Source organism: Mustela lutreola, chromosome 17 (assembly GCF_030435805.1).
Source record: "Mustela lutreola isolate mMusLut2 chromosome 17, mMusLut2.pri, whole genome shotgun sequence".
NCBI classification, from domain to species: Eukaryota; Metazoa; Chordata; class Mammalia; order Carnivora; family Mustelidae; genus Mustela; species Mustela lutreola.
In genome coordinates, this window is record NC_081306.1 from 38,610,439 (window position 1) to 38,623,737 (window position 13,299).

Consider the following 13,299-nt stretch of genomic DNA (forward strand, 5'->3'; position numbering starts at 1 on the left):
TCTGTGGATGGCCACTGGGGACGTGTCTACTTCTGTTATCGTGTGCTGCTATGAATGTGTGTGTTCAAGGATTTGTCTGGGCACCTCTGCTCGAAACGTTCAGCAGCATTTTGCTCCTGGTTTCTTTCTCTCCTTTTTAAGAAGGTTCTCAGCTGAGTCAAGAAATGAAAGAGGAAATAAGAAAATACATAGAGACAAATGTTGATCAAAACACCACGGTCCAGGGGCGCCTGGGTGGCTCAGTGGGTTAAGCCGCTGCCTTCGGCTCAGGTCGTGATCTCAGGGTCCTGGGATCGAGTCCCGCATCGGGCTCTCTGCTCGGCGGGAAGCCTGCTTCCCTCTCTCTCTCTCTCTGCCAGCCTCTCCTACCTACCTGTGATCTCTCTCTGTCAAATAAATAAATAAAATCTTTAAAACAAACAAACAAACAAACAAAAAAACACCACGGTCCAAAGTCTTTGGGATGCAGTATGAACTGTTCTAAGAGAGAAGACTGTAGAAATACAGGCTTCCTGCAAGAATGAGAAAAATCTTAAATAAACCACTTGACTTAACACCTGAAGGACTTAGAAAGAGAAGAACATAGCCCAAATCCAGTAGAAGAAAGGAACTAATAAGGATTAGAGCAGAAATAAATGAAATAGAGACTAAAAAAAAAAAAAAAAAAAACCCAGTCAAACAGATCAACGAAACCAGAAGCTGGTTTGTGGAAGGAAAAAAAAGAAAAGAAGGTTCGCGGTTGCTTCTTCTCATCTGTGGCTGGGCTGGTCTTGCCGTGGCCTCTTGCAGCTTGTGGGACACACAGAGCCTCCCGGAGAACCTGCCAGGTGACATGTCTCAGAGGGTCACAGATTTCAGAGGCCACCCAGCAATTAGGAGGCTGCCTCATCGTGCTCGCTGGGGAGGGTTCTCCTCCAGGATGTGGGCGGGCTGTTCTGTCATTGGTTTTCTACAAGTGCCACAAGAAGGCATAGCCTCGGAGGGGCAGGTGCACTGAGAATCCATTTCACTGAGTCACCTTTCTGTGAGCCTTACCTACAAGTCTCTGGGTATCCCGTCTTGCCTCACCTTTAGTACGAACAGGATGTGCAAGCCCGGGGACGCTGAGGTGGGAGGGAGGCCAGTGCGAGCGAAACTCTGTCCCAGCGTGGTTCACTGAATGACCAGCTGACACCCATAGGGGTCTCAGGGACTTGTTTCCTGCTGCCGAAAACATCTGATGAAGGGCTGCTTCCAGCAAGGAAGGAGACATGTTACACTTTTAGGCTGCACCAGTATTAAGCATAATCAGCTATAGAGTTTCTTTGTTGGGCGCTTCCCAGACCTTTTTAATTTTTTAAAAGATTTATTTGAGAGGGAGAGAGAGATCACAGTGGAGAGGGGCAGATGGAGGGAGAGAGACTCTCCAGCAGATTCCTTGCTGAACATGGAGCCTGACCTGGGGCTCGATCTCACGACCCTGAGATCATGCCCTGAGCCCAAATCAAGAGTTACACGTTTAACCAACTGAGCCACCCAGGCACCCCGGAAACCTTTTCAATTTATGAAGGTAGAATTCCCATCCTGTAAAACGACTCATTCCAAAGTGAACAGTTTGATGGCATTCGGCCCATTCCCAGCGTGGGAATGGGCGTTCCCCCCACCTCAGAGGGAAGCCTGGACCCATTCAACGACCACCCCCCACCCAGATCCTTGCAGCGAAGTCTTTGGAAAATGCCATCCTTAGTGTGAAGTCAGGTGTCTCAGGGGACACCTGTGCCACGTGGTAGGGGCTGAACAAAGACGTGGCAGAAGACAGGGGAAGAAGGAGTCGTAGGGGGAGGGGGTGGTTGCGTAGGTAGGGACATCAGGTCGTGTGTGGGCAACAGGCTGCGGACTCCCTGTGTGTGCGAGTCTAGGAGTAACTGGAATGTTCTCTTTTCTTTTGCATCCCAGAGGCCCAACGGTGTCTGGAGGGAACAGGGGAAGCAGAAGCAGGACCACATCCGGCTCCTCCACGCTCTCCTTGTGTGGTCTCGGACACGTCGCTCTGCGCTTCTGAGACTCAGCTCCCTTGTCTCCGAGGAGAGCCGGCCGTATCCACTTGGTCAGGCCCCTGGGAGGGCTGCAGGGCGGCTCGGAGGGCCCTTGGTGCTGAGGTCGCCCCCAGCAGGTGTCTACTAGTAGTCCCCCTGACCCTCTTGTCCTTATTCAGGGATGAAGATGGGGACGATGATGGTGGTCGGGAGGAGGCTGGTGCTGTCGGTGGAGGCTCCGGAGAGAAAAAGATGCAGAGAAGTAAAGCATGACGGAGGCGATGGGGTGGGGTGGGGGCGGCTCGTTCCTCGTAATTCTTCTCTCCTTTGAACTTGGAGGCAGTGGCGGAGGGTTGGGAAGGCTGTGACTCAGCTCTCAGCCAGCTGTCCCGCAGCTTTCTGCTGAGCAAGCTGGCGCCAGAGGAAAGGCGCCTGGGGCAGTGCATTCTGCAGCGGGACAAGAATGTGATTCTTATGTGCTGGCTTTCTAGCCCCTCTTCCACACACACACACACACACACACACACTCACAAACACACACACACACGCGCGCACACACACACACGTCTGAGGGTGTGTCCCTCTTTCCTTGGGTAGAAGACGAGGTTCTTCAGTTCCTAAATGGATTCTGGAATTCATTCTCCTTGGGAGGGAGGCATGCAGACTGCCTGAGATCAGGGGACCCTGCCCTTCTCTGGGTGCCCGGGGAAGACTCTACATTCTTAAGACCCCGAAAAGGCAGATCCAGATGGTATGAGTTTCCTGGGGTTGCAATCCCAAATTATTGCAAACTGGGTGGCTTCTGGGGCCAGAAGTCTGAGATCAAGGGGTTGGCAGAGCCACACGGTTCCTCTGTCTTAGCTTTTGGTGGCTTCCAGCAGCCTTTGGATTTCCTCAGCTGCTTGCTGCCCCCTACCCCGTCTCTGCCTCCGTGGCCCCCATGGGTCATCTTCCCCTTGTGCATGCCCTCACTTTCTTACAAGGACACCAGTCCCTGGACTGAGGGCCTGCCCACTCCAGTATGACCCCATCTGAACAAATTACATCTGCAAAGGCCCTACTTTCAGATTCGTTCACATTCTGAGATTCTACATGGACATGACTTTTGGGGGGTGGCGGTGGGGGGGGGCGGTTTACCTCAGTACACAAACAGAAACTCCAAATGGCCGCGGTGATCCAAAATTCCAAACACACAAACCCGATACGGAGAAACACAGATTCAAAGCCAGACCACCTCTGTCCGCTCCCCTCTTGCTTCTCTTCCCAGCTACTTCTTGTAGGAATTTTTAAGGTTAAAACTTCCACGGCTCCCCTGTGCCCCTTCCCAGGCAACACCACCTGCCCCCTCGTAACCACTGTTCATTTGGGGTCCTCCGGGCAGCAGTGACAGGTGCAGGGGTCATTGTGGGCACTGTAGTGAGGGCTCTTCAATGCGTTCATTGCCAGTCTATAGAAATAGAGTTGGTTTTTACATAGATTCTGGGATCTTGCTGAATTCACTCACAAATTCTAGGAGATTTTTTTTTTTATATAGATTTCTTGGAATTTTCTATTTGGACAATCTGTCATCTTTACACAGAAACACTTTAATTTTTTTCCCTTTGTCATCTCAAAGTCTTTTATTTCTTTTCTTGCTTTATTGTGTGGGCTAGAACTTCCAGTGCTATGTTGAGTGGCAGTGGTGAGAGTGGGATCCTGGCTTGGCACCCAATCTTCGGGGAAAAGCACCAGTCTTTCAAATCTCAGTGTGCTGTCAGCTGTAGGTTTCTGTAGGTTTTTTTTTTTTTTTTTTTTTTTTAAGATTTTTATTTATTTGAGAAGGAGAGAGAGAGAGCGAGAGCATGCAAGGAGCAGAGCACAGAAGGGAGAAGCAGACTCCCCACCAAGCAGGGAGTCCGATGCGGGGCTGGATCCCAGCACCCTGGGATCATGACCTGAGCTAAAGGCAGGTGCTCAACTGACTGAGCCACCCAGGTGCCCCAGTACACTTAAAAAAAATATCTATCTATCTATCTATCTATCTCAAGTCCAAGAAGTCCCTTTATATGCTTAGTGTCTGGAACATTTTTGATCATGAATGGGTGTTTAATTTCGTCAAATACCTTTTCTGCATCCATTGATGTGATCATGTGATTTTTCTTCTTAGCCTGTAGATTACACTGAATGATTTGGGACTGTTGAGCCTGTCTTGCATCCGCAGATTAGATCCCACTCAATCCTCACATAAAATTCTTCCATTCTACTGCGAGCCCACCCACTGATTTAAAAACTTTTATTAGATGGGGTGTCTGGGTGGCTCAGTGGGTTAAAGCCTCTGCCTTCAGCTCAGGTCATGATCCCAGGGTGCTGGAATCCAGCCCCACATCGGGCTCTCTGCTCAGTGGGGAGACTGCTTCCTCCTCTCTCTCTCTGCCTGCCTCTCCACCTACTTGTGATCTCTGCCTGTCAAATAAATAAATAAAATCTTAAAAAAACACTTTTATTGGTTATTTCTTTTCTATCCTAAAATTTCTGTTTGGTTCTTCTTTGTACCTTCTAGTCCTTTGTATATTCTCTTCTGTTTTTGCATTTGTTTCAAATGTGTTCATAATTGCTCATTGAACATCTTTCACTGGCTGCTTTAGAATCTTACTCGGGTAACTCTAACATCGCTGCTGTCTTGGTATGGTCATCTATTAGATGTCTTATTTCATGCCATCTGGGGTGTTCCGGTTCTTGATGCGTTGAGTGATTTCCAATTATATCCTGGACTTTTTGGTATTCCTCTACTGTCTTAGATAAATATTCTATTTGTGCCTGCTTCTTCTGATACCTCCAGCAAGGGGAGTAGGGAATGCCTCCTCTTTACTACCAGGTGGGGGTGAAAATCCGGGTTCTCCACTTGGTGTCTGTGGATATTCTGGGTTGGGGGAAACACCTTATTCCTGCTGTGGGGAGATGGAATTTCAGGCTCCCCCAGGCCTCCACTGATACCACCTTGGCTGGGGGGGAGGGGCTGGGTGCTTCATTACCGCTCCCCACATGGCCTCCGCTGATACTCAAGGACCGGGTGGCCTTGTCACTGCTGGTGGTCAAAGTTCTGACTCTTCCCTTGACTTTCTCAAACATCGTCCTAGTGGGGAGAGGCAAGGGCTTCATTACTGCCCAGCTGGGATGAAAGTACAGGTTTCCTACTTGGCCTTCTCTGATGCCATTCTGGGAGGGGGCATTGGCTCGGGACACCTCCTTTTAGCTGGAGGAGGGTGGAGGTCTAGGCTCCATGCTCAGCCTTTTGCTGACACTGGTGGGGGTGGGGCTGGCTGGAGTGCAGCCTTATTGTCTAAGTTTTCTGCCCTGCCAGGCTGCACTTTTCCTGATCCTTTGGCTAGAGAGAGCAGGCTTTTATTGTGATCTTCCTCTGTTCCTTCCTTCCTTTCTCTTTCTCTCTCTCTCTTACCTTCTGTCTGTCTGTCTTTCTATCTTGCACCAGTTAGGGTTTCTGGCTTCTCCAGCATCAAGTCTGGGATCTCTGAGGCAAAAAGAAAACCCAAGGAACTCACCGGCATGTCGTTCCTTAGGTCCCAAGGTGCTGGATAGCTCCTCTGTCCACTTCTCCTTTCTCTGTCTTCTTTGTGTTTAGTTCATATACAGTGGCCATGGACTTGTATTTAGCAGGAGGAACAGGGAAAAGGACTTGTATTCCACTTTTCTGAAATCAGAAGTCTGTCTAAACTACATTATTTTTAACAATGAGAATCTGCCCCGTATGTTGTTAAAGGAGGAGAGAGAGATGGAACATTGTACCGTTGGGTGACATGAAGGGAAGACGTACAACCATTTCATGGTTTTATTCCAATGAATTAGGGGCTCTCAAGAGTGTGTTTGCATATATGAAACCTTAATAACACTTAATAAATGCTAAAGCTGTATTGATCAAGGAACAGGTCTCTAAAAATTAAATTTATATAATTTTTAAAAAAGACTTTATTTATGTATTTGACAGACAGAGATCACAAGTAGGCAGAGAGGCAGGCAGAGAGAGAGAGGAAGGTGAGCAGAGAGCCTGATGTGGGGCTCAATCCCAGGACCCCGGCATCACGACCCGAGCCGAAGGCAGAGGCTTTAATCCATTGAGCCACCCAGGTGCCTTTTTTCCTGAGAGATGGAGTCTTGCCAGCTGCCAGGGGGGTATAGTGAAGGTTTCAGAGGCTGTTATAGTCACCCTGGCTGTTGGAGTCTGACGTGACCATCATCAAAAGTTGTTGACTGCTGGCTCCTGTCTCATTCCCAGGGCCTGCTTGGTGGGGGTGCCAAGAAACAGGTTGTTCAATGAATAAAGTGACATCAGAAGAGGGCCACAGAGTCCCCAGATTCCTCTATACAACTGCACATATGGGACTCTGGCCATAAGAACCGAGTCCTTTAGAAGACTGATGAGGTATGAAGCATGGGACAATTCACAAGCCGAGGGCATGGAGTGCGGCAAGGAACATTCCGAGGGCAGATGTGGAGGAAAGGGCAGAGGCTAGAAGGTGGCAGTCCTTTCTGAGATTCAGATTTGCCTCCCCTCTTGTCACATGGATTCTGCCTGGCTTGTGCAGGAGTGAGTGGGGAAAACAATCGATTTGCCATTTCAGATGCAGAAACTAGGGCACAGAGAGGTGAAGCAACTTGCTCAAGGTCACACAGACAAAAGATGGAGGTGCCTGGGCTGTCTGACTGTAGAGATGGCATTATCCAGTTACCAGAGGTGGTGTGCTGGGATGCATCATGGCTGGGACCTAATGACCTTATTGGGTTTATGTGGCTTCTTTTTAATTTTTATTTTTTATTATTTTTTTTAATTTTCTTTTTTAAAAAAATATTTTATTTATTCATTTGACAGAGATCACAAGTAGGCAGAGACGCAGGCAGAGAGAGAGAGGGGGAAGCAGACTCACCGCTGAGCAGGGAGCCCGATGTGGGGCTCGATCCCAGAACCCTGGGATCACGACCTGAGCCAAAGGCAGAGGCTTTAACCCACTGAGCCACCCAGGAGCCCCTTCTTTTTTATTTTTAAAGATTTTATTTATTTATTTGACAAACAGAGATTACAAGTAGGCAGAGAGAGAGAGAAAGAGAGAGAAAGGAAGCAGGCTCCCTGCTGAGCAGAGAGCCCGATGCAGGGCTCAATCCCAGGACCCTAGGATCATGACCTGAGCCGAAGGCAGAGGCTTTAACCCACAGAGCCACCCAGGCACCCTATGTGGCTTCTTCACAAAGACCACAGATGACCAGTTTTCACGGCCCTGTAAGTCAAGGTGCAGAATCTCATTTGCTTGGTCACAGTTATGCTCTCTGGGTCACACAGCACTCAGTGATGTCACTTGGCTTCAGGATAAGAGCTCACTTTCTATTCAGAGGACCATGTTCAAGGACAGCTGTTCTCTGTCCTTATGTTTGTCATTTTTACCCTTTTCCTTTTAATTGCTTGTCCGTTAGTACACTCTGCACCCCAGGATGGATTTCCCCAATGAGTTTAAGCTGCACACTACAGACAAACTTCTGAAGGGGGCCTTTTTCAATAACAACAAAAAAAAAAGTTTTTGTTTTTGTTTTTGTTTTCTGTAGGTCAGGGACGTACTATAAAAATGATGAGCTAGATAAAAATAATCCAATTTTTTTTTTATTACTACTGAAGACACCTTGTGTGTAATAACTCTCCATATCTATGTCACCTTGAGTGGGTAGAATGCCTTTCTTCCCAAAGACAAATAGCTTGAAGCAGTGGCCAAATCATTTTTTTCCCAGTTTGCCGCGAACACAAAACCCGGCTGCAGAAGCGCAAGTTGCTAATCAGTCTGAAAGGAATGAAGTTGCCCTCGGTAAGGTGAGGCCAAAAAGCTCTGTCCATTGTGTGGATTCCAGGGGAGAGGACAGGACCAGGGTCGACCGCTTTAACACCTGGGAAGAGAGGCGGAGGCTGTGGAGGCCGTGATGTCTGGGCTTTTGAAAATTTAATGAGGATATGACTTGACACTCAGACCCCTGTTGTTTGCCCGGGCAGAATGCAGGATGCTAATCTGCACAAGATCATCTCTATTCCAACGAGATATTTTCTTTCCGAGATGAAATTAGATTTCAGAAGACATTATTTTCCTTTTGTGACCACGAGCTGACAGTGAGCTGGCCTCTGTGTACACTGTGCCTTCCCTGGACTGGACCAGACTCCAGAGCAGATGTCACAGATGAGCGAGGTTCCCATCTGCTGAGGGTCACTGCTGTCTCTGCTTTTTTTTTTTTTTTTTTTAAGATTTTATTTATTTATTTGACAGACAGAGATCACAAGTAGGCAGAGAGACAGGCAGAGAGAGGAAGTAGGCTCCCCGCAGAGCAGAGAGCTCTATTCGGGGCTTGATCCCAGGTCCCTGAGATCATGATCTGAGCTGAAGGCAGAGGCTTAACCCACTGAGCCACGGAGGTGCCCCCAGGAGAGGACATTTCTGTCCAGTTTCACAGACTTCCACTTGGAGGGTGGAGATGAATGTACAAAGGAGAAGTCCTCTGACCTTTCCGGAATGTGTACATTCTTGATTTCTTAAAGTATTTCTGCAATGGTCAGAGGCTGATAAATGGGTTTCAACATGTTTTCAAGATGTCTCCTGCTTTTGACGGTCCTGTTCATTCAGCAGCAGTAACAAACTCCGTTGCTTTCTCCCTTTCTCTGACATGGCCAGGCCCTACGATGGATCGTGGAGACAGAATAAATACAGACTACAGTCTCAGTCTGAGGGAGTTTCAAGGCTCCAAAGCCCATCCACAGGAAACAGCAAACTCTGTGAGAAAGTCTGGAAATAGGGTAGGACATCAAAATCCAATTACAAAATTACTTGTGCAATTTTTTGCTTAATGGCTGTAATCCTTTTAGGCTTTAAGTCCCCTGAGGATAGGGACTGACTTGATCTTTTTCATCATCATATTCCCAGCACCTGGGACAGTGCCTGGAATACAGCGGGTACCTAAATATTTATTGTCTAACTGAGTGATTGCAGTGAGGTTTTGGGTTTAACACTTGTTATCTTGGAGCGATGTCTGCTGCATGAATGGTCTTTGTTACAAATTCATTTATAAAGCTTTCAGCTTCTGAGTAAACCACACACATGCTGGACCTAAAGTGAATGCCTATCGTAATGCGTAACTAGGATACTGAATGTTCCTCTATGTAGGGGCAACCTGCATGTGAGCAGATTCGATAAATGCTATCTTGGTGGAATTAAAACATGCTGGAGAACAGCTCTGCCCACCCATTAAATTTTCCCATTAGATAGTAATTTCTTTGAGTAGTGAAGTTTGTTTGTTTGTTTAATTTGACAGAGATCAAAAGTAGGCAGAGAGGCAGGCAGCAATAGAGGAAGGGAAGCAGGCTCCCTGCTGACCAGATAGCCCGATGCAGGGTTCGATCGCAGGACCCTGAGATCATGACCTGAGCTAAAGGCAGAGGCTTTAACTCACTGAGCCACCCAGACACCCCCCGCCCCGCTTTTTAAAAAAGATTTTATTTATTTAGAGTAGTGAAGGTTTTGAAGTCTTCTAAGTTCTCCCTTCAAGAACAAAATGACATCCTAAGCCTGTATTCCCCCAACGTTTTCGCAGGCTTTGTCAAAGTGGAGGTCCAGGCTCAGGTGTGGGGATAATATAACATTCTGCTTACAGATAACTGGGTCATGCTTTATTCTGATGGGCATCAGAGAGCAATTTTCAGATTCAAACTTTGAGAGAAGCCCCTTGGATCCCATGTTGAGAAACCTAAAGAATTAGGAATTTGACATTTAAAGGCCTTTTATAATTCATAGTATCTCTGAATTCAAAGCTCCACATATCAAATTATCAAGTTCAACATGTGCTGTCATTTTTTCTCAATAGCCATGCAGTTATCGTCAAGATAACCAAGCCGACGGGAACAAGATGAGGAAGCCACATCTGTGGGGAGGGACTCAAACCTCTATCGCCTGACACCCAGACCCCTTTTCTGTTGCCTATTTGTTACATAAGCTGCCAAATATCTTCTCTGCTTCCAGAAGTGTGCTTTGTTAATTGAGAAGCACGGGAATTCTGTGTGTTTAATTCTTGAGGTTATCAGGAGACTGAAGCCTGAAGTCATCCCACAACCTTGGACGATAAGGTGAAAACTGTCCTCTTGGATAAATGACAGCGGAAGGATCCTTCCACTAAACAGGCCCTCTGTAAATATAAAACAGTTGCTGGAAAATTATATTAGAGATGAATTATCTCCTCCATTACAGTGTTTCCTTTTCTTTAATGCAATTTAGTTCAAGCTAGAGGAACAGAAAGTCTGGGGAGCCGCATTTCAGGGCTTCGGGAGAGTTACTGGAAGCGAAGACGGCTGGCGAGGAAGGAGATTCAGAGATCTGGGGCAGGTTGAGCCGAGGCCTTGTGCCCACGAGGCCTGCGCTTAGGACCCTGGCTGTGCCCACGGGAAATTGAATTTTGAGCTCCTTCTGCATCATAAATCCAGGGCAGCTGGCAGCTCTCCAAAGGAGGCTGGAGAGACACTGCGAGAGCATCTGAGGCCAGCCGGCCCAGCCAGCCCCTGCGGAGCCCGCTGAGGGTGGGCCCCAGGTGTGCAGGTTTGGGGTTCGGGTCCAGCCTGTCACTTTGTTAATTGTAAAGTGCGCTCATCGCCAGCAAAGGGGCGCCTCCATTATCCACCAGAAAGCTGAAAGGCTGGAATTGCTCGGAAACGCCTTGGGGCCGACGGGGGACGGGCCGACTTTTGAAGGCGTGCGTCTCCTGAGCACGTGCGAGGAGGACCCTCGGCGCCGGGGGTCTGTAGAAGTGGCATCCGCCGCCCGGGACCCCGCCAGCGTCTCCAGGCCCCGCGAAGGCAGGGGGCCGAGCAGGGGTCGTCGCGCCGCGGGCCCCCAAGGGTAGCATCTCAGTCCCGCCGGGCCCGCGCAGCGCGGTCCGGGCGGGGCCGGGCGCGTTCCCGCGGGCGGGGCCGCGCGATCCCAGGCCCCGCCCACCGCACCCGGGGGCGGGGCCTGTGCGTCACGTGACGGCGCGCCGAGCGGCGAGCGCCCCGCCCGGCCGGAGGAGGCCCGGGCCGCGACCCGGCGCGCGCGCTGCTGGAGCCGCCCGGCCGCCCGCGCGCTCCGCACCCGCGGCGCCCACCGCCCGCGGCCCCGGGCTCGCCGGCAGCGGGAGCGGCCTCAACATGGACGAGGACGGCGGTGGCGGTGGCAGCGAGGGCGGCGGCGGTGAGTGTCGGAGGTGTGGCCGGCCCGGCTGGCGGCCTGGGGCGGGGGTCGCGGGCGCGCCGGACTGGAGCGGGGCGGCCGGACCGGGGCCCGGGCTCGGAGGTCCGGGCGGCGCCGATGCCTGCTGGCCGCCGAGGCCGGCGGCGCGCCGGTCCGGGGCCCGGGGGAGGGGGCCGACGGGGTTGCCGCCGAACCCGAGCGGGGGTCGGGGGGCGAGGCCGGGGTCGCCTGCGGCCGGGGCGGCCTGGGGACTCGGAGCAGGACTCGGGGGTCGTCCTGGCGGGGCGGGGGACCTTGGGGGCGACCTTCCCCGTGTCTCCTCGCCAAGGGCGTCCACGCCCTCCGGAGCCCGACCGCAGGAGGCTGACCCCCTTGGCGTCTTAGGTGGTTGGAAGGGGGTATTCCCGGGAAATGGGGTGAGGAAAGTTTCAATTGGGGATTCTCCGGGTCCAACAGGGGACGGTGGGGGCGACAGGGTGGAAAACCGTACCAGTGTTTCGGTCTTTAGGTCAGAAGTGGTCAGTCCGTGGGGCGGCTTCAACGCGGAGGGGGCAGCCAGAGAACACGCATTTTATGAAATAGGGAACGTTACAGGGTAAGCAAAAAAAAAAAAAAAAAATAAGTCAGAGCAGCCGAGGGTCGGAGTCGGGAGGGGCAGCCGGCACGAAGGTGAGACCAGAAAACCCGGCTGCCTGCCTGACGTTTAGTTACCCCTGGCAGGAAGATTTGCATTTATTGTGGATTACTTAGTGGCATGCAAATTACTGTTGTGTCATGCTGCGAATTGTGTCCGTGTGGCAGCATGACGCGTGCGGATGCAGGGGGTCGCGGCTTTGGAAAGCGGAGGGGTAATACCCGTATCTTACAAGGACACCCGAAGTTGAGGTTTTCTCTACTTTTGCTGCGGATCTCCTTTATGCTGACAGACCGAATCTTCAGAACCCCTGGTATAATGAGGGAGTGTTTTTGGGGAAAAAAAAAATCTTAATTACAGGCTGCTGGAGCAGCTGCCTGTAAGAATCAGCAGTATCCAGTGCTTTCAGGTTGAAGTGGTTAATCAAGGTGCCTTCTATCTAGACTGTTAAGTGCTGCCCAGGGGGAAATGTTTGTGCCCCAAGAAGCGATGCATCGGCTGCGATGGTGGGAAGTTGGCACTCACCGTGGCATTTGGCAAATTCAGTTCTCACAGTTAAAGCTAGGGGTAGCACTGTGGCACCGAGTGGGTGTGTTGTTTATGAAAGAAAGTGCTGTGGAAAGAAGGAGCCCAGTTGCAAGCCCTCCTACAGCCAGGCTGGCTGTCTGAAGATTCTTGAGCAGTGGGTTCTCCGTAGATACCCTGCTCCCTGCCTGTCACGACTGCAGTAACAACAAGCACGTAGCAGTTTTTCCTTCTTAGAAAATAAACAACCATAATATTTAAACATTTGACATGGCTTGGGCTGGTGATTTTGTGTGGAAGGTGTGTCCAACTCTGAAATGTGGCGGGCGTGAAGGTAAAAGCAGATGTAAAGATTAGAAAAGGAAGTCAGTGTGGCCCAGCAGTTTATAGATCTGGAGTACTGTAACAAAGGATGTTTATAAGGTATCAAAAGTCTTCAAATGTTCTTTGGGCTCTTAATTTCAAGATTGTATTCCCATGAGAGATATTTAGGGGGAAAAAAAAAATCTCATGCCCAGAGATGTCGATTACACTCTTTGTAATAGTAGAAAATTGGAAATAGCAATGCCTAATAGGAGAAAGGTGACCTAGCTAATGGGAAGTTTATTGATAAAAAGTTACAACCATTAAAAGCAAGCAGTTGCTTTATATATCATGGTCGAAACAATGTAAGAACTGGTGATATCATGGATATTTTGTTTTCTTTGTATATTTTCCAAGTTTCTGGAATGGTGTGTGTTACTTTCAAATTTGAATTAAAAAAAAAAAACAAACTTACATAAAAAAAGGTACCCTGCATTGGGAAAGGGGTGTGATTGTTTTTAATCTCCCTGACTAGAACAATCAACAATGAGCAGTTATTTGTCTACTAAAATGCCCGGCAGCATGG

General features: G+C 49.7%; 1 protein-coding gene and 1 long non-coding RNA gene across 4 annotated transcripts in view; both read left to right on the plus strand.

The window, feature by feature from the left end:
* Window positions 1–1,946: 1,946 nt before the first annotated feature.
* On the plus strand, window positions 1,947–10,933 carry LOC131819878 (uncharacterized). The gene is made up of 3 exons (XR_009349373.1): window positions 1,947–2,277; window positions 8,711–8,832; window positions 9,897–10,933. It is a non-coding gene; the product is annotated as an uncharacterized LOC131819878 (long non-coding RNA).
* A 122-nt stretch (window positions 10,934–11,055) lies between these two features.
* The window catches only part of CYTH3 (cytohesin 3), a 90,487-nt gene continuing 88,243 nt past the window's right edge, over window positions 11,056–13,299 (plus strand). Inside the window, exons 1-2 of one of the 3 annotated variants that reach the window (XM_059155280.1) lie at window positions 11,060–11,136; window positions 11,176–11,251. In XM_059155280.1, coding sequence (XP_059011263.1) covers window positions 11,209–11,251 — 43 coding nt within the window. In that variant the 5' untranslated portion in view covers window positions 11,060–11,136; window positions 11,176–11,208. Of the gene's footprint in view, window positions 11,252–13,299 lie in introns of all 3 variants that reach the window. The other 2 variants (XM_059155278.1, XM_059155279.1) reach the window with 2 other exon arrangements.